This window comes from Poecilia formosa, unplaced genomic scaffold (genome assembly GCF_000485575.1).
Source record: "Poecilia formosa unplaced genomic scaffold, Poecilia_formosa-5.1.2 Scaffold179, whole genome shotgun sequence".
In the NCBI taxonomy this organism is placed as follows: domain Eukaryota; kingdom Metazoa; phylum Chordata; class Actinopteri; order Cyprinodontiformes; family Poeciliidae; genus Poecilia; species Poecilia formosa.
In genome coordinates, this window is record NW_006800118.1 from 1,109,888 (window position 1) to 1,129,155 (window position 19,268).

Sequence of the window (19,268 nt, forward strand, 5' to 3'; positions counted from 1 at the left end):
ATAAAAAGAAAGTAATACACTGTCTTACTTTGGGGGAAACACGGTACCTGTCAAAAGTCGATAATCAACCTATTCTGTTTTCATGTTACAATATTGTTATGTTGTGGCTTCTCTGCATAGTTACATAACAATTAAAAAGCATGTTATATGTTTTCCAAAGCCATAAACTAGAATAGATTAAAAATATTCTTTATTGTCCCATAGTGGGATGTTCAGGTGTAACAGAGCAGGATCGAGGGATATAGGTTCACACAAAAATAAAAATGTATTCAACTGTGTACAAAGCAAAGTTAAGAAAATACTGTACAGTAATGACAAAATTATAACATAAAAATACGTGAAGTATTTATAACATGTATGTATATACATTAAGATAAGTAGAGTTATCAGAAATGGTGTCCACCCATCAAAGGAATAAACTTTATTTTTTTAATTGGCTTAAAAATAAAAAAAATATCCTGATTTGGCTTTTACACCAAATTTGACTTTCAATTTTAATAGATTATTTTTCTCCCTTTCTTTGAGTCAGGGGTGCCCAAACTTTTTGAGAGCAAGATCTACTTTTACTCTCACCAGCCGCCTGAGATCTACCTCATGACACAAAGACATAAAAATTGCAAATTAAACTCTATTGACTTATTTTATATGCGAATATACATCAGTTATAGCAGAAATGATAAAGTGACAGAAAACCTAACGCAGTTTCTTCCTCAGTGAGATTCTGACACTAGGAGGTGGTTACTGGTTTCTCAGTCAGAAGCTGGTTGCAGACCTGACGCCAGCAGGTGTCAGTCAGTCATGGTAGATCCGAAATTTGGTTTGATGACCTCAATATGAGAAACTACAGACTGATAGGAGGAACCAAAGAGCCCAGTAAAGGTAAAGGCAAATCTTCTGAAGTTGGGATATAATTAATTTAATTTCACATAATTATCGCAGTAGAATTTGTTAAAACTTAATGAAATATATTTGTCCTATTTGATGTTTGTTGTGATATATACTCACAAACGAAGGAGCTAATTAGTCCAAGTTTGTCGTTTATTGAATATTCAAAACCTACAGTGGGAGTAATGAGCCACAGCAAAGGTAAGATAAGGTAATTATAGCACATTTTCAGCAACAAGGCAATTGAAAGTGCTTTACATTAATTAAAAGGAAATACAAACAAAATAACAAACCATAGGAAAGACAAAAAGAAGAAAGAAAGCTAAAAGTAAACAAAGTTAAACAACCCGAACAGACGATCAACTCAAAACCACTCCTACCTTTCTACTCTCTGTCTCTTTGTCGTTTAAGCACACCCATTGCCGTGGCAACCGCCTGCGTCCCGCAAGCTGAGAACAGATTACTTGAAAACACAACATTCAGTCCATTACAATATCAGGTTTCCAGGCTTGATATTTATTTCTCGATTATTAATAAGCCTCTCATGAACACGGTGGTTGAGTAGCTAGTTTAAACTCCTGCTCTGCTCATCAGTCAGTCTTTGAGTTGCCTTTTTTTTCTTTTTGTTTTTTATTTGTTAATGGAACCGAAATGCACTGAATAGTGCAACACCTTGTTGAAACAATAATTACTGAGATTAATTTTAACACATTTCGTTGATTTTTTTTAAAATAATTATTATTTTTTAATGAAGCTACAAACTTTTAGGATCTTAGTGAATATTTTTGATAAGCCTGTCAGAAGAGGAAGTTCTGGTCTCGGTGTCCTGGCGACGTTCAGTTTGTCACCTGCCAAGATCGACTCAAAACCTTTCCGCGATCGACCTGTCGATCGCGATCGACGTGTTGGGCACCCCTGCTCTAAGTTATAAATTACAAAAAAATATTTTCAAAAACTTTCTTTTATTTCAGTTATCTGTTCTGAGTTTCCCTGAATTCAAAGTCCAACTAAATACAAGCTGCTTGTAAAATGTGATGGAAAGCCCTGAGTGGGTGACATTCTGATCTATGGAACCCCAAAAAATTCAGATTTGCCAAAAATGAAATCTTCATACCCAGAAAATTTAGTTAATAGATAAAATCACTTGATCACCCTTAAAGCATTCAGAGTTTTTTTCTGTTTCCCTCTAAATGGAAATATTTCCTGCTGTGCATCATTCCTCAATCTGCAGTTTTTAATGCACTGGTTTGATCATTTTAATGCTGAAAACGTTTGTTCAACATTAGAAAGGCAGAAAATATGATGAAACATCAGCAGTTCTGTTCTGTTGAGGTGTGAGAAGTGTCAGTAAGCCAGACTCCATCTCATCTGAGCTACCTGTGGGAACCAGCACCCTTCCTGAAATGTTCCAGTCATTTAGCCAAAGCAAGTTCTTTAGCTGCTGTTGTCTAACCACTTTGAACACTGACAGGACAGTCCCTGCTGTTGTCTTCCTGTCCAGGAGCATAAAGACATCGTTGTGGAGCAGCCGTCCATTCTGAGCTCACTCAGGCCCCTGACAGTCACAGCCACTGTGGAGCCCGCACACCCCGACATGCCGGGGGGACTGGGGACCTTCGGCCCCTTCAGTCCCTCAGAGGAGAAGTCTCCTGATGCTGTGTCGAGTGCCTCAGAAGCAACAGAAACTGGTCAGTCTTCTTGAAACAGTCCACAATAGATAAGAGTCCACTGTTGATTTCTCTGTTTGTTAGTTCATGTGGAAACAAGTAAGTGAGAGTTTTTAAATTCAGTTCAATCCCGTGTATTTACATGCCTCCACATTTGAATAAACATATTATGTTGCTGAAGGAGATAAACATGTCAATTCATGTAATACCCAGTTACACTCAATCCAGACCAGCTCCAATTCATGTTAAATCAGTCTGATTCATTCCAATACAATAATCCAGACCTATTCAATACAATCCTAATTACTGTAAAGTACATTAAAACTCAGTTTGTTGCATGTCTTAGATTTGTTGTGCAGCAATAGAGGTCCAGCCTTGGCTATGAATAACTACAGTACAATAACTACTTAAGGCAATTATTAATAAAACTAGTAATTTAGATCACAATGACCAATTTGGAACGTCACCCGATCTTTAAAACGGGATACATTTTTAATCATCAAGAAAATAGACAAATAATTCAGCCTCAGTTGGTGTCTATATAAATGGATGCCTGATGCAGCTCAGGTTTTAAAATGATAACAGAAGAAGGTGCAAACAGCACTGGTGCTGTCTGAGCAGCAATAGAATTAATAGAATTAATACAGATGACTACAAACGACAGGAGTTTATTATCATTAAGCTAATGATAAAATGATAAAATAATTTAAATGTTTAAAGATAAAGTATTTAAATGTAAAAATAGATTAAAAAAAAATAGAGCCAATGAAATGATGCAATAATTTCACAGTTCAAGATGAATTGTGAATATTGAGAAAGTAGATTTATGTCATGAGGAATCTGGAGTGTGTTTGTTGGTTTGAGCTAATTCAGATCCATTATGGTCTCTGTACACTTCACACAGCAACACAAGACACATGGAATGAATAAAATATGAAATAACACATAGAACAATCTCTAGTCACAGAACAGTTTATTCTACAGTTCAGACTGTATTCTGGTTTATTAAATTACATAAAAAAATTGAATAGTTACATTTTCACATTGGTTGTAATATATGAAATCACCATTGAAGGTCAGTTTTGTTTGATGTTATTATTTGATGATCTGGGTGTAAAAACCTTTTTCAGTCTCCAGGTTCACAGAGTTTTCTGTAAGGGTAAAGACAGAAAAGAGTTTAGCTGAATTACTTCAACTTAAACTGATAGTGCTGTAGATTTCAAATCAGTTCATTCATCTTGGTATAGTTCTGAAACAGCTAGATGAAGTCTTCAGCCACCAGATTGAAAGAGTTCCCATCTAAATAAGATATCCTGGTGAAAAAGCGTACATGAAATAATTAGAGACTTTACTCCTCATATTAGTACTATGCTAATAGTACTAATATTAGCATAGTACTATGCTAATATTAGCATATGTAAAGTTTGTACATAATGCAAACTTTATGCAAACATAACATAAAGTTTGCATTATGTACAAACTTTGCTGTATTTATTTAAGCCTCCTGTCTCCTCTGTCATCTGACAGTTTTGCTATTTTCTGATTGTTTGCTGTGGATGTTGATCTCCTCTCCCTCCACGCCCCAACAGCACTGAGTCCTCAGCTGGGTCCCTCCTCAGCAGAGAGCTGCTTCGCCCGTCAGCACAACATTTCAGAAAACAACAATCAGTGTTTTTCTGGAGCCAACGGTCACCTGCCCTCTCAGCTGACAGCACAGAGGCCTGGAGCCATCGACAACCAGTCTCTGGTCACCACCGACCCCATAAAGGCAAGGAGGGCTTTTCCTATGTCCTATGTTGACCTACATCCTATGTTGGTCAAAATGGTCCTCACCATGTTGACCGGTGGAACTCATTAGAACTGTTTTCCTGCTCTGTGGATTTTTCACTCTGTTTCAGAATAGTTCTTAAAGGCTCATCCATATAAAGTCCCAATCCAAAAAAATATGAAACATTAAATGTTTATTCAAAAAATCTTCCAATCTGTATCAGTTAAAGGAGTAGTCCATCCCTCTAAGCAGAATGGGTGTATGTTAGGGATGCACCAATATGAAAATTCAATATCTGAAATTAATATTGTTGTTATTGCCAATAAGCGATATTATATATTTTTCACCACTGATGCGACCCCTTTGGGGAAAAAAACTACCAGAAACAAACGGCAATCAGATGAAAGTCAAAATAAATATTGGTTAATATGGGCTTAGTTTTATTTATCAGACCAACACCAATATGTTAAAAAAATTGACCAACATTAATACTGATGTTAGTGCTGATATATCGTGTAACACTAGAATGTGTATATGGGTTTTGGGTCATCAAGGTCAGGTAGCAGGACTCCCTTTCACACACAGCATTTTGCAGAAATATTTCTATCTCTTAATTTTTATTTTACATTTGATCATTTCACAGGCACATGCTTCTACAATAAACAAACACAAATTGTCCACACTAAAAATCAGCCACAGTCTGTCTGCTGTCGTTAGGAAACTAGACTGAACCCAGTTGTTTTGTTCATGGTGTTTCCTTTCATCTGCTTGTTAGTGGATATGTTTGATCTGAGAATAGAAGCCACACTGCTTTAGAGAGAATGATGCAGTCCCCTTGCTTTACACTGTCCTGCACTCATACAGGCTGTAGAAACCGTTAAATATTTGTTCCACTTTGCATCATGATAATAGTTTGGTAGCAGAGGTACTAATTTCAAACCCACTTCTTTGTTTTTTTTGTTGTTTTTTTGTGGTCTGGAACCAGATAGTGTCTCCGTTTAGTTTTTATCTCTGCAATTTACTGTAATAATAGAAGGCTGCCAGCTTCTCCACAGCATTAGGATTTTGTCTCTGGCTGTTATGTGTTATTCAAAGTGACAGAACAGCGTCTTTTCTGTGCTTTTTTTCCTCTCTGCTTACGTATCTGCTGTGCTCTATCCCCTGCAGGCCCCGACGTTAACTATGGAGGGTGGCAGACTGAAGCGCTCTTTGCAGCTGGTGCCTGGCAGAGACTTTGAGATGATGCCAGAGCCTGTGTGGCGGGCCCTCTACCACTGGTACGGTGCCAACCTGAGCCTGCCACGACCGGTGAGTGAACAGAGCAGCGTGAGACAAAAGAGAGTAATGTCCCTTCAGGCTGGATACACTGGAAAAACAGAGTGTGGCACTGAACTACTGACTAGTCCAGATTCACTTCCAACAAAACCAAACAAATTAAAACAAAATAGCTATAGCCATACTAAAACTATAAGTAAAACAAAAATTTCATATGTGCCCAAAATGTTTAACACTGCATGTTTCTAGCCCTTTTCTTTGCTGAAAAAGAATTTAAAATCTGAATCTCATTATTAAGATATTTCTCCTTTCTTTCCACATCATTATTCCTTTTGATCAACAAGTACATGTAATGTTATCTTAATGTATCTCCTTGTACATGTTTAACCTGCCAGACTTCTGCTCTGTGCTGGACTGTAGTCATGTTGAACTTTATGAAGTTGATTTATAGGAAGCTAGTCTCTCCTTTGAATAAATGCTACAAAACCAAAATGTCTCAGCATGTTCCTTCATGGGCGTCTCTGTTGGACTGTTCTGTCCACCCAGGGACAGCAGCTTCATTGCTAGCTAACATAACTTTCCTCTCCACTCCTGCAGGTTATCCTGGAAAGCAAGACTGGTCAAGCAGAGCTGGAGCTGTTCCCCCGCTACCTCCTGTTCCTCCGCCAGCAGCCTGCCACACGCTCCCCTCAGTCCAACATATGGGTCAATATGGGTATGACCAGCCTGCGAATGTTTCCACCGTATTTGCCCCCACCAAGAGGTAACGTAAGCCTGCAGCAAGACCAGAGCAAGCCGTCGATAAATGTTTCCCTGAGCAATCCCACATCTCCCACAGCAAAAACTAATCATTAGGAAAGTTTAATAATTGACTTTTCCAATCTTCACAGCTTTGCAGAGATGGCATAATAGTATGTGAAGGAAATCTGGGAGTGGCTTAGTAAATAGTGAAACTATGACTACTGACAGTGTATAAGACAGGGCCTTGCAAATGTTTCCACAGTCCATGTTTTGTCACTTTACAACCTCAAACCACAGTGTTTTGTTTGGAAGTTGATATAATAAAGCAACACAAATTGTGTAAAAACATGAGTTGGAAGAAAAAGGATACCTAGGTTTCAGCTGGTTTATTTTTTTATAGATGACTAAATCATGATGGGCCTTTTATTAAGTCAATAGATCGTAGAACCACATTTTGCTGCAGCTCCACCTCCCCGCTTACAGTTTTACCTGCTCTTCTTTGCAAAGTGGCTCAAGCTCAGCCAGATTATATGAATAATAGATTCTTGCCATAGATTCTTTGTTAGATTTAAATCTGAACTTTAATTGAACCACATTAATACGGCTCACCACCAGTTTTGATCACATCCCCCTCTGGCTGCAGGTTAAAGGTCATCCAGCTGAGTGGTGAACAGCATTACTTTATAATTAGCTCCATCCATTCTCCCATCATCTCCAGCTTTCCTGTCCCAATAATGCTGCCGTCACCATGTTTTACTGTGAAACTGTGATGTACAGCATTGCTTTTCCCGTTTCACAGACAGCCTGGTCTCATTAGGTTTACAGTTGTACCATAGTCTTTGCTCCTTTAGATGGTTGGACTGAACAGAGCTGTGAAGCCTGACTTTGCAGTTAAGCTCTCCAGTTCTTCCTCCCTGCTCTGCCTGCTGGCCTCTTTGGTCTCCATGATGCTGTTTGTTCTCTTACAAACTTCTGAAACCTTCACAGAACAGCTTAGACTTTATTTACTATCAAGATGACATCTGAATTGGTTGCACTGGATTTTATTTAGTGGTATCGGAGTACAAAATAAAACCATCTATCCTTTTCCTTCCAGTTTATGGTTATGTTGTACTTTGTGTTGATTTGTTACATAAATCTGAAGTTAAATACATTGAAGTGTGCTGTTGCAACTTGAGCAAAGGAGAAAGGTTTAAGGGTATGAATACTTTTGCGATGGATTGCATTTCAAGCCATGATGATGCTCTCTACAGCATCAATAATCACTGTTTTGTAATAAAATGCAACTGTTCCTGCATGTCGTCCTCACTTTTAGCCACAGTGACTGGAGAGGTGGAAATACTTGACTTCTGCTATCTGTATTTAAAATCCTCCTCAGTTTATTCCTAGTCTGCATTGTCAGCTTACTGCCTGAAAATCTTAGCCATAGTTGTTTTACAGCATCTGTTGCATAAACTGAAGTCAAAAGGAAAGTGTGGCCAGTGAGTAGGCAGTGTCCTCATCTCGCCGTGTCATTTCTCTGCTGATGAACCTCAGAGCTTTCCTGGACTTCTAGAAAGCCATTTCAGGCCTGATCAGGTTTGGGATGCTCAGGCTGACATCAGCGCTGTGTGTGTGAGCGCGCTCCTCCAAATCATGTGATCAGACTGGACTCTGTTTCCAGTTTCACTCCTGCTGTGGTTCTGACCTGGGCCTGAGAGCCTGATCCAGCCCTAATAGCCCCTCTTGGCATGCAGGATAAACATGTACAGGCTGCTTCTTATTGTGCCATGGTGGAACAATAGCAAAGCTGTGTGGGTGGGAATCAAACTAGCAAATCTCTTAATATTTGTTCAATCACCACCAGTTGAATAACAGGACTAATTATGATTTGTGTTTGAGTCCTGAATCCACCAGGTTGGTTTGCTGACTATATGACCAATCATGCCTGCTCTGATTGACTTTTCTTGCTGCTTTCTTACAACTAATCCTCAATCAGCTGATGGCTGCTGTTGGTTGCATCTGTGAGCTTGTGTGCTGGATGGAAGTCCTGGCTTTGGTCTGATTATTAGGATTTCTCTGGTGTTTGGGACTAAACGGGGGTTTGTATTCGTCCAGGAAACGTGCCGTCTCCTAACGCTCCTCTGAAGAGGATGCTGGCGTACACAGGCTGCTTCAGCCGCATGGCCACCATCAAAGACATCCACCTGTACCTGTCACAGCGGCTTCGCATCAAGGAGGAGGACATGAGGCTCTGGCTCTACAACAGTGAGGTGAACAGAGATCACTTAGAAACCTCATGTTCTGTGTTCAGAGATAGACCTGAGGTCATTTTAAAGTTCAACGCCACAGGCAAATATAACGAGATGTTGTACTGGAGTCTAGACCATTTTAAATGTCTTTTCTTTATTAACTCTGTAATGTTACTATTATTGTGCTAGAATAAATAAATTTAAAGAAATTCAAAATCCTAACAACTAGCTCTGATGCTTCATGTCCCTGTGTGTGAAGAGGAGTCTTTTAGTTTCCACAGCATGACTACCATTTTTATGATTCATCTTTCTGAAAAGCAATGGAAAGTGTTGGAGCTTTTTTTCACCCAGCTGACTGGCAGTGAGTAGCAACAAGGCAGAAATAGGTTGGGCTTATTGTTCTTTGTGCATGATATCCAGGGAGATCTGCAGTCACCACTTTCTCTGACAGCTGGAAGGATTTTAATCTGTAGATCAGAGGTTGCACTAGACTTTCTTGTTCTCCATCATTTTGACGGACAGCATTAAAAAAATCGGTCATCTCCTGTTTTTACCCCTCAAATTATAATTATGTTAACATAAGCTATTTAGACGCATTTTTATGCGGTTTAGTTAAAATTCACCTAATTGAGCCATGAATCCAGATCCCATCATACATAAAGCAGATGAACACAGCTAACTTTTTCTCCGTAGTGACAAAAACTACTGACTGTGGCCCCCATAACTTATAATAACTGAAATTAAACGACTCCACTTAAATTACAAGCACCTGCTGCGGTCAGAACGCACAGCTTCACTAATTCCTCTTTGGTGGCATCTGCAGAGAAATCTACACTAGTTCATCAGTCAGTTGAATCTGTCTGATCCAAACCGATCTGCGAGTTTTTTACCCTGTGTGCGGTCCAGGCATGCGCTTTTACGAGAATCTTTTTTGTGTGGTTTCGCTTCTACAAAACGAACAGATGTTACGTCTGCCACACTTCTGAGCGCCGCTCTCCTCCTGAGCTCAGGAGGGTAACGTCTTCAGCTCCATTTGTTAAAACCGCAGGATCAGTTAAGTTGAATTCTTCACAGCAGCGGAGCCACCTCCTCATTGCCTCATACATTTGCAGCGCACTGCGCTTGTTACAGTCTAATTAACTTCTGCACCTTTATTTATGTCCTCAAGATAAACTACAGAACACCGGTTCCTCTGTTTAGACTCTAAATGGATTATCACAACATTGAAAACTCTATAGTTTTCTCTATTCTGTATGGAATAGAGACTTGAATTATACGCTCCACTTCAACCAAAGGTTTGGAATGCGCTTTTGAACCAGATTCTCCAAAGTGTCCTGTCCATAACTCTTCAACACGCTGTCAGCTCCCCATCAGAATGACGCATTTAGTTTAGTGTCCATGAGATGATATTTAGAAAGGATTTTATTGATTAATTTTAGTTGCCTCTGCGATGAACTCTTTGAGTAAAGTCTGTAATGTCTGCCCATGTGCACTAGTCAAAGGTGTGAATTATAACCTGTCAAATGACCGACGGGTTTAAAATTTTCCCGTCATTTAAAGAAGTAACCGGTCAAATACAGAAAATATTCCATTAACGCGACCTCTACTGTAGACCTCGTTGTGACCAAACAGTTTAAAACATTAAATAATGAAAGCCTCTGTAAAATGGCATCATGACCATCCGAACAGCCTGACTGTTCCCCCAATGCATCTGTAAAGATTGTTAAGTACATTTGAATAAAACCAGTGTTTTTCCTCCAGAATTACCTGACCCTGCTTGATGATGAAGACCACACTCTGGAGAGTCTGAAGATCCAGGATGAGCAGCAGCTGGTTATTGAGGGTATGAGAAGCTCTCCCGAATGTTCCTCTTGTTGCTTCTCAGTCACTAAACTGCAGCTGCTATGTACTGAGAACTTGATGTTGGCTGATGAGAAAACTTGTCATCTCTGTTTGTTCGTCCTCAGTCAGGAACAAAGACATGAGCTGGCCTGAGGAAATGTCCTTCATTGCCAACAGCAGCAAAATGGACAGACACAAAGGTGCGGTGAGGTTCTCTGTGTTCTCCCACTTCACATTCTCTGCTGCTGGGCTCAGTGGAAGACTTACGGACCAGTGCTTTATTCTTCATGGCCAGTTCACTCAGGATGATATCGGATACCATGTAGAACCTGAACATCTGACTCAGTGAGCTTAACTCTGATCGCACAAACCATCAACTAAAAATGTTTAGTTGATGGTTATTGTTTCAGAGATGTCAATCCATCAGTGAGTGAAAAACACCTTCTAGTTTTGATGCTCTTAGATTTTGCTAAAAGAGAAGAGAGGACAGATCATGAAGAACAGGATAGAAACTACACCCATGTGACCCCTTCTCCTCCTCCTCTTTCTCCTTTATCATTGCCTTATCACTCCAGCTGTTGTCTCTCATGCTCCCAGACTGTAGTAGAAATCATTTTTCAGTATCTAAAACACTTTAGCCATCAGATGTCCCCTAGCAGCTCCAGAAGGAGTTCTTCTGTGATTTGTAGTTTTTTCTCCACATCACTTGCATCATGCGATTTCTTACACAGCAGCAGGCCTGTGTTGCATCATCTCTGATGTCCAACTGTTTGATGTGCAGCAGTCCTCTTTGTCCTACACGTTTCATAAACTCATTAAAATGAATGTTATTGTTACGCTGTTCTCTTAGATTTATTGTTTTCAGCAGCTGTAAGAGGTTTCGACTATAGGTTATACTGGCTCTGGCACACAAAATAAGAACAATAATTTTAACAAAACTTTTAGGATAATTTATTTGTTTACGAGAACAGAAATGACAATATTTTCTGATGTAAACTGTTAAAAGATTGCAAGAAAAAAATGCTACTTTTTCAGTGACTAAAGGGATACATTTCTCATATTAAAATTAAGATATTCTAGACATTGTAAGTCAGAAATGTGCATAAAAAAAACCCTCAAATTATAAAATCAGACATTTGCCACAGAGCATGCCAGAAGTCTTCTCAGGTTGAAGAAATATGTTTCCAAGATGCACATCTGGATCTTTCCAAAGTGTAAACGGAAGATTCTTCCTGCATCAGAACTTCTCCTGGGTGCAGAATCACCATGAATTCCTTGGGATCCAGAACACACACCTGAGACATTGAGAAAGAAGTTGCAGTATGACTGCACCGGATCTGCTCTGGATCTGGGAGAGAATGTGAGAGGAAAAAGAGTCGCTAATATCCACATCTCCTAAATTTACCACTTATATCCTAGAGGATTTCTGCCATTTATTGTCACAAATGACCAACTTTCTCAGAGGTATCTTAGTTTTAGTATTGTGAATGTTTGCCTTTAATTATGAGAAAATATCCTTTATTCTATAATTTTTTGTCATCAGAATGTCCAATTATTTTTCTTTAAGTTTTTTTTAATCTAGAATTGCCCCTAATGCCTTTTCATTTTCACTCATAATTATTGTTTAAATGGCTAAAAAGTGCAGCTTAAGTGAGTGGCAAAGTTCCTCTTTTGGTTGATGTATGTTTACAACAGGTTTTTGCATTAGGCTTTAAAAATATTGATCATAAATTTAATTCTGTAAATCAAAGCTTCGTTGATTTCTTGTCTTGTTTTCCACTGCCTAGTTCCTACTGAGAAAGGAGCGACTGGTCTCAGTAACCTTGGCAACACGTGTTTCATGAACTCCAGCATTCAGTGTGTGAGCAACACCAAGCCTCTGTCGGACTACTTCCTGTCGGGGAGGCACCTGTACGAGCTCAACAGGTGCTGAGTGGTCTGCATGACATCGGCGCACTCCAGAGTGTTTCTGTCCCGCTCAACCTGTATGCCGTTTCCCTTCAGGATCAACCCCATCGGGATGAGGGGTCATATGGCCAAGTGTTACGGAGACCTGGTGCTGGAGCTGTGGAGTGGAACCCAGAAGAGCATTGCTCCGCTCAAACTCAGGGTGAAGCTTCCATCCAGTCTTTTCCTGCAAACCCAAAGGGTTCAGGAGGCTCCACCTTTCTGTTGATACATCCAAGCTTTAAAAGAATGAAACAAACCAAACTGTTTTCTCCCTAGTGGACAATAGCAAAGTATGCCCCTCGCTTCAACGGCTTCCAGCAGCAGGACTCCCAGGAGCTGCTGGCATTCCTCCTGGATGGCCTCCATGAAGACCTGAACCGGGTCCATGAGAAGCCATATGTGGAGCTGAAGGACAGCGACGGGCGGCCGGACTGGGAAGTGGCTTCTGAGGTCAGAGCTCTGCTGATTTGCTCTCCTGTCTTCCTCCCTCCTCCCATATCACACGCACATGCAAACACAGTGTGTGTGTACAGTTATTAAATTAACATATCTTTCTGTCAATATTGGATAAGTTGTCACAAAAACATTCATCCATATACCCAATTTTTACTACTAGTCTGGAAATGTACAATAATTTCTCAATGCAGCTAATTTCCCTATATTGTCTGGAGGGGGAAAGTGGCAGCCACCAGGAGGCAGCAGAGTGTTTATCATTTCCCTGTAGTTCTACTTTATGGGATTTTTGGTACATTTGTTTCACTCTGGGAGTGAAGAGTGTAGATCCAGCTTTCAAAGGAGATTTAAAAGTTTTTCTTTATTTTTTTCTTGTTTCTAGTTATGATGGAAGATTTCTAAAGATAGCAGAATCCACATCACTGCAGATGTTGTTTTAATACTTCTCTTAGATTCAGTTTTAATCCTAATCAATAAAAACTTCCCATCTGCAATATCTAATCTCTTCAAACGGATCAGAAAATTCCTTCCCAAACCAGAGGAGGCCCACTGCTTTCCTCTTTTTTGACCGACCCGTATCCAAGTCACAGCCTCTCGTTCTCATTGTGGTTCTCATCATGTCTCGTGATGTACTGCATTGCTTAAGGAGCTGCTGCTGTTCTAACGGAGGTGCTGTTGTCCTTGGTGTGTGCTTATGTTCTTCATCTCTGTAGGCCTGGGATAACCACCTTCGCAGGAACCGCTCCATCGTGGTGGATCTGTTCCACGGTCAACTCAAGTCCCAGGTTAAGTGTAAAACTTGTGGCCACATCAGCGCTCGCTTCGACCCCTTCAACTTCCTGTCCCTGCCTCTGCCCATGGACAGTTCCATGCATTTGGAGATCACTGGTGAGTACACCAGTGAGAATAAACATGGTATCTCAGGAACGGATAAAGTGCAGTGTTGTGTGTGCAGTTATTAAGCTGGACGGCTCCACGCCGGTGCGATACGGGCTGAGGCTGAACATGGATGAGAAATACACGGGGCTGAAGAAGCTGCTGAGCGAGCTGTGCAGCCTGAAGCCGGAGCAGATCCTCCTGGCTGAGGTCCATGCTTCCAACATCAAGGTAGTCCCATGGTGATGCTGGTGCTAACACAACTGTACTCTCTGCAGTTCTGCAGTCTAACATGTCAGCTGTCCGTGTTCAGAACTTCCCTCAGGACAACCAGAAGGTCCGTCTCTCTGTCAATGGCTTCCTCTGTGCATTTGAGGTCCCGGTGCCGGGTTCGCCAACATCTCTGAGCTCGCCCACACTCACAGGTTACTCTCCTGTAGCAGCAGACTTTTCACGTACTGGAGGTCTGCATGGTCATCTACTACTGTCTGTGCATTTTCTGTTTTCATCATTTTTTGCCTTGTTCAACCAGACATCACCCCAACAGCTGCTAACGGGCACCTGATCGCTAACGGTGGGCTCGGCACCCTGCTGCCCAGCACCCCAGAGACGCCTCTGGTCAATGGGGTTGCCAACGGACACATAAGCCCCCTGCAGGACAGCCCTTTCATTGGATATATCATCGCCATGCACAGAAAGATGGTGAGAATAGGCCACAAATCATCCCAGTACTGATTGCAGTAAAAAAGATAATGTTGTGGTTTTGAGCCCATTTTCAGGTAATATATTGATAATGGTGTAAGAATGCAAGTTCACCCTCTCAAATATAAATAAAGTTTAATTTGTAAAGAACACTTAACACTGGGACCAGAAGACATTTTAAATCCAAAATAAAACCACAACCAAAAACAATAAAAAAAAAGAAATAAGCACCACACACAACCAAAACCATAAATAAAATGTGTTATGGTGTCTCTGTAAACAAAATTGACCTTCAAAAAATATTAGTCATCAGAATGAAAATGATCAAGCTCATTTTAATGTGAGATTAACTAGATGATTAATTGTGTATTGCGACAATCTTGGGTGAGATTTCACTAAACATGTGTTGTTAAGTGACATTTGAAAATGGCCGATGTGTTTATGCTGGGTACACGTCCATGTTTGTTTCCCCTTTTCAGATGCGGACAGAGTTGTACTTCCTGTCATCTCAGAAGAACCGGCCCAGCCTGTTTGGGATGCCGCTCATCGTCCCCTGCACTGTCCACACCAGTAAGAAGGACCTGTATGACGCAGTCTGGATCCAAGTGTCGCGACTGGCCAGCCCACTGCCCCCCCAGGAGGCTAGCAACCATGCTCAGGACTGGTAATTCTCACAAACATCTTAGTCTTCTCATGCATATGTCTCACAGCAGTGTTAGTGGATGAACATGATGAGTATGGTTGACTGTAAAATGTAGCAATTGATAAGAAGTCTTTTTCTCTTCTTATATTTATGCATTAAAAATCTATTCCGCCTCATAATATTATTATATATTATTGTTTTTCGTGTCGGTTGAAATCCTTAGAAAAACTAATCTGAAGGATAAATGTTCTTCAGCACTGAGTTTTAATTTCACATTTGAAAGAAGAGAAAAAAATAAATTATATTCTTCTTTTTAAAAATATGTTTTTTGACATATTTGATAAAAATGTTACTATGTAATGGCAGTACAGTATAAGACAGATAATCCGTTAAAAAATTTAGCTCTTCCAACTCCTCCCAGTGCTTTGATTGCCATCTACAGAAATGCACCCAGACAGAAATAACCAATCAGAGCTAGGAGGAGGGTTGCACCACCGACATCAGGGTCCAGTTGGGATCTATCTGTGATTGGTAGGAGGCTGGAGGTCTGTCAGGAGCAGGGCTGTCTGCTGCTGAATGCCTGAGAAGCTTCTGTTCATCACAGACACATCATATTGTTGATTTTTCCTTTTCCTAACCTGCAGTGATGACAGCATGGGGTACCAGTACCCCTTCACTCTGCGAGTGGTGGGAAAGGACGGCAACTCGTGTGCTTGGTGTCCCTGGTACAGGTAGGACCCACTCACAGGCATTTGCCACAAGTTAAGAAGCAACACATCTGATTCATGCTCTCACATTACATAAAATTTATAAGAAACCTGCTTAATGCAACATTCAGGTTCAGAAAATGAAATATTCCCTTTGTTTTGTTAATGTGTTTGTCCTGTTCCAGGTTCTGTCGAGGCTGCACCATAGAGTGTACAGAGGACAGAGCCTCTGTAGGGAATGCTTATATAGCTGTGGACTGGGATCCCACCGCCCTACACCTTCGCTACCAGACCTCCCAGGAGAGGGTAACACACACCAGCAGCCTCTGACTGGGAGCAGCACATAACACACACACACCACTATGGGGAGGAATTTCTACATTAGAATGAAATAAAGAAATCTTTGTGATATGCAGTGCTGTTTGCCTGTCTACACATTCCTTCTGTCTTTGTTTTTTGACAGTAATCAAATTTCTAAAATTGGATAAAGATAACCTGAGAAAATACAAAAAGTAGTTATCAAATGATGATTTTGTTAATTAAGGGAAAAGAAAACTATTCAAACCAGCTGGAACTTCTTGGAAAAGTTATTTACCCCCAAACCTGGCAACTTTAAATACCAGTCTTACTGGCAAATCTTTTTCACATATAGGCAAAATGTCTTGTTTAAGTGACAAGTTGGCTAAATGTGTCACACATTCAGTAAAGCAAAGATCTTTACTGAACATAATCAAAATATTGTGTTTGTAAGTGAAAGAGAAGGTGGTCAGTGCAGAGCAGCAAACGCCTCTATGCCTCCCTGCAGATTGTGGAGGAGCACTGTAGTGTGGAGCAGTCTCGTCGTGCTCAGGCTGAGCCCATCAGCTTGGACAGCTGTCTGAAGGCCTTCACCAGTGAAGAGGAGCTGGGGGAGGATGAGCTCTACTACTGCTCAAAGTGCAAGACCCACCGGCTGGCCACCAAGAAGCTGGACCTGTGGAGGCTCCCACCCATCCTGGTCTGTAAACCATGAGCCCTGGAGCTGGCTTCCACATGGACTTCCAATAATGACTGTATGTGAGGTGTTTAAATGTCTGCCACATGTATTTTCTCCAGATTGTCCACCTGAAGCGCTTCCAATTTGTCAATGGTCGCTGGATAAAGTCTCAGAAGATTGTTAAATTTCCTCAAGAGAGTTTTGACCCCAGCGCCTTCCTGGCCCCCAGAGACCTAGAGCATCGCTCCCTGCACTCACGCAGTGAGAGCGAGGACCTGCTGAGGGTTGGGGAAGACAACCTGTCCTCCATCTCTGCTCCCGCTGGTTTCTGCAACCTGCCCAAAGGTGCTTCCACTCACTTCCTGCTTAATGAGTCACTGAGATAATAACACCAAGCTCCATGTTGGTTCACAGCTGTTCCACAGTGAAGCATAAGGAAGTTTGTCAACATTTGTTCTTAAGTTTCTAATTCTTTAGGAAATAGGTGTCCAGCAGAGGTAGCTCTAGTGCATGTGTGGCTGTGAGAGCAACATGAGTGATATCAGGAGGATTAGAATGGTTCAAAATGTGCCAAATATAGCTGAACAGCTACCAGACACAGGATCAGAATCCTACTGTCTTTAAATGGATCATTCTCTGGGGTTTCCTTGATTGTTTTTAGTTGACTCTTGTCTTTAATTAACAGAAAGGTTTATTTTTTTTAATGGAAATATTGTCTCTTGATTCACAGTCAACTCCTTTAAGTGCTGTACTCAGTACTATTGTTAGCCATTTGTTTACCTTAAACATTATTGCTTCTAGACCTGCATCAGCTGCTTCCAAATATTTTTCTGTTTTATATCATTATAATTCCTTATATTGTGTGAGTCAAAATGAACTCTGCTAATGAAAACTGAATAATCTGCTACTTCTAAAACTAAAACTACATTCAAATAGAAGGGAGATGGAACCCAAATCCAATTCTTTTTGCCCATATGCAACCTATATCAGACTTTTTCACGGCAGTCTGAAAGGCCCAAGTCAGATTATTTCACCTCCCCAAAAAAACGGATCGCTGCCACTTCTATTTGTGGAACATTAACAAATGTTAATATTGTCTGGACACATGAGGAGATGTATGAGCCATAGCCATGTGCAGTATGTTTATTGTGTAGTTGGTGCATTTTGTAATTTGACTTTTATATACTGATCCTATTTTGCTATAGGCCTATTTCAACTTTTTTAATTAATAATCCACTTCTTTTTATTGTCCTGACCTTGCACAGCTTTTTGGTAAAAGTTGGAAGTGGACTAGTTGCAGTGAAACCCCAGTTGGTGATAATGATGACATAAGTGCTGACTAGGTCTCAACTTGTGAAATATGACTCCTCCCTGAGCTATTATTGCTATCTGAAGAAATCCACCAAAACAACCAATCACAGCCAGAGGGAGGGTCTTAGCATTGTTAATCAAACTTATGTACATGCCATGAATTGTGTAAAAATGGCAGAGTAACAATTCACAGTTACAGAAAACCATTTATCTACTGTCATGAGTGACCATGCTAACTAGCATTAGCATCCACAACAGACTCTGCTAGCTGCAGCACCACAGTCAAGGGGAGGACGGGATGAGAAGCGCCACAAAAGGTTATTGACATTACTAAAACCCGCCTCCTGGCTCTGATTGGTTGTTTCTAGTTAGTATTGTGATATGGCAGAGGAGCTCAATTTTCTTCACAGATTATCTGTCTCATGCCATACTGTCAACACATAGTGACAGTTTCAACAAATATGTAAAAAATATATGTATTTCATTATAAGTTGCACACTGCAGCTTTAATGAGTGAAGTCTTAACTTGAAAATTGGTTTTTGTATTTACTTTGGTCATCTTTGTGATACTATAAATAATTTGATCTGAAACATGTTTTTGTGACAAAATAGCAGAAACAGAAGAAATCTGTGAAAGGGAAAATCCTTTTTCCAGAATTTAACACTAATAGCAGGGCAGTAACTGAATGTCTTTACCTTCTTAATTCCAAAATCCAGTGAATATTGTTGGGGGTTCATTCAGGTGGAGATGGAAGGTCATTAACATTTATCCGGTTTTGTTTTATAACAGCCTCTCCAGCCTCCAGCAGGAGATCAGCGCCGTCTCTCAGTCGGAACAGCAGCCCCTCCGGTAGTCCAAAGCCTGCTGGTCACAGGCCAGGTCGGCTACGGCTGCCGCAGCTTAGCAGCAAGCACCGGCTCTCCAGCAGCAAGGAGAACTTAGACGGAGCTGCATCCTCTGAAGCCGACTCCCGGGACGGTGCGCCACAGGCGGACACAGAGGAGAGGGTGGCGATAGCAGCAGGAGCAGGGCCTGTGGGCTACAGCGATCAGGCGGCTTCAGAGTCATCCTGCAGCAGAGAGGCGTCCAGCAGCTACTGTGACGTAATCCTGATGAACGGAGACAGCAACGGGATGGGGTCAGACTGCAGCATAGAGAGCAATGTGGATCCTGACAGTTCTCTGCTTCAGCACAGAGACATGTGTCTGGATCCTCTCTACAACCTCTATGCAATATCAGT

The 19,268-nt window shown here is 40.9% G+C and overlaps 1 protein-coding gene across 3 annotated transcripts in view; it reads left to right on the plus strand.

Moving 5' to 3' along the window:
• usp32 (ubiquitin specific peptidase 32) overlaps positions 1-19,268 on the plus strand; it is a 69,622-nt gene that overhangs the window by 45,769 nt on the left and 4,585 nt on the right. For 2 of the 3 annotated variants that reach the window (XM_007565563.2, XM_016678306.1), the window contains 20 exons: positions 2,387-2,573; positions 4,142-4,320; positions 5,488-5,628; positions 6,193-6,358; positions 8,434-8,588; positions 10,329-10,410; positions 10,535-10,609; positions 12,197-12,335; positions 12,414-12,519; positions 12,636-12,809; positions 13,526-13,700; positions 13,768-13,919; positions 14,002-14,113; positions 14,221-14,390; positions 14,870-15,054; positions 15,678-15,764; positions 15,926-16,046; positions 16,546-16,737; positions 16,836-17,061; positions 18,818-19,266. In XM_007565563.2, coding sequence (XP_007565625.1) covers positions 2,387-2,573; positions 4,142-4,320; positions 5,488-5,628; positions 6,193-6,358; positions 8,434-8,588; positions 10,329-10,410; positions 10,535-10,609; positions 12,197-12,335; positions 12,414-12,519; positions 12,636-12,809; positions 13,526-13,700; positions 13,768-13,919; positions 14,002-14,113; positions 14,221-14,390; positions 14,870-15,054; positions 15,678-15,764; positions 15,926-16,046; positions 16,546-16,737; positions 16,836-17,061; positions 18,818-19,266 — 3,273 coding nt within the window. The remainder of the gene's footprint in view (positions 1-2,386; positions 2,574-4,141; positions 4,321-5,487; positions 5,629-6,192; positions 6,359-8,433; positions 8,589-10,328; positions 10,411-10,534; positions 10,610-12,196; positions 12,336-12,413; positions 12,520-12,635; positions 12,810-13,525; positions 13,701-13,767; positions 13,920-14,001; positions 14,114-14,220; positions 14,391-14,869; positions 15,055-15,677; positions 15,765-15,925; positions 16,047-16,545; positions 16,738-16,835; positions 17,062-18,817; positions 19,267-19,268) is intronic. The other variant, XM_007565564.2, reaches the window with a different exon arrangement.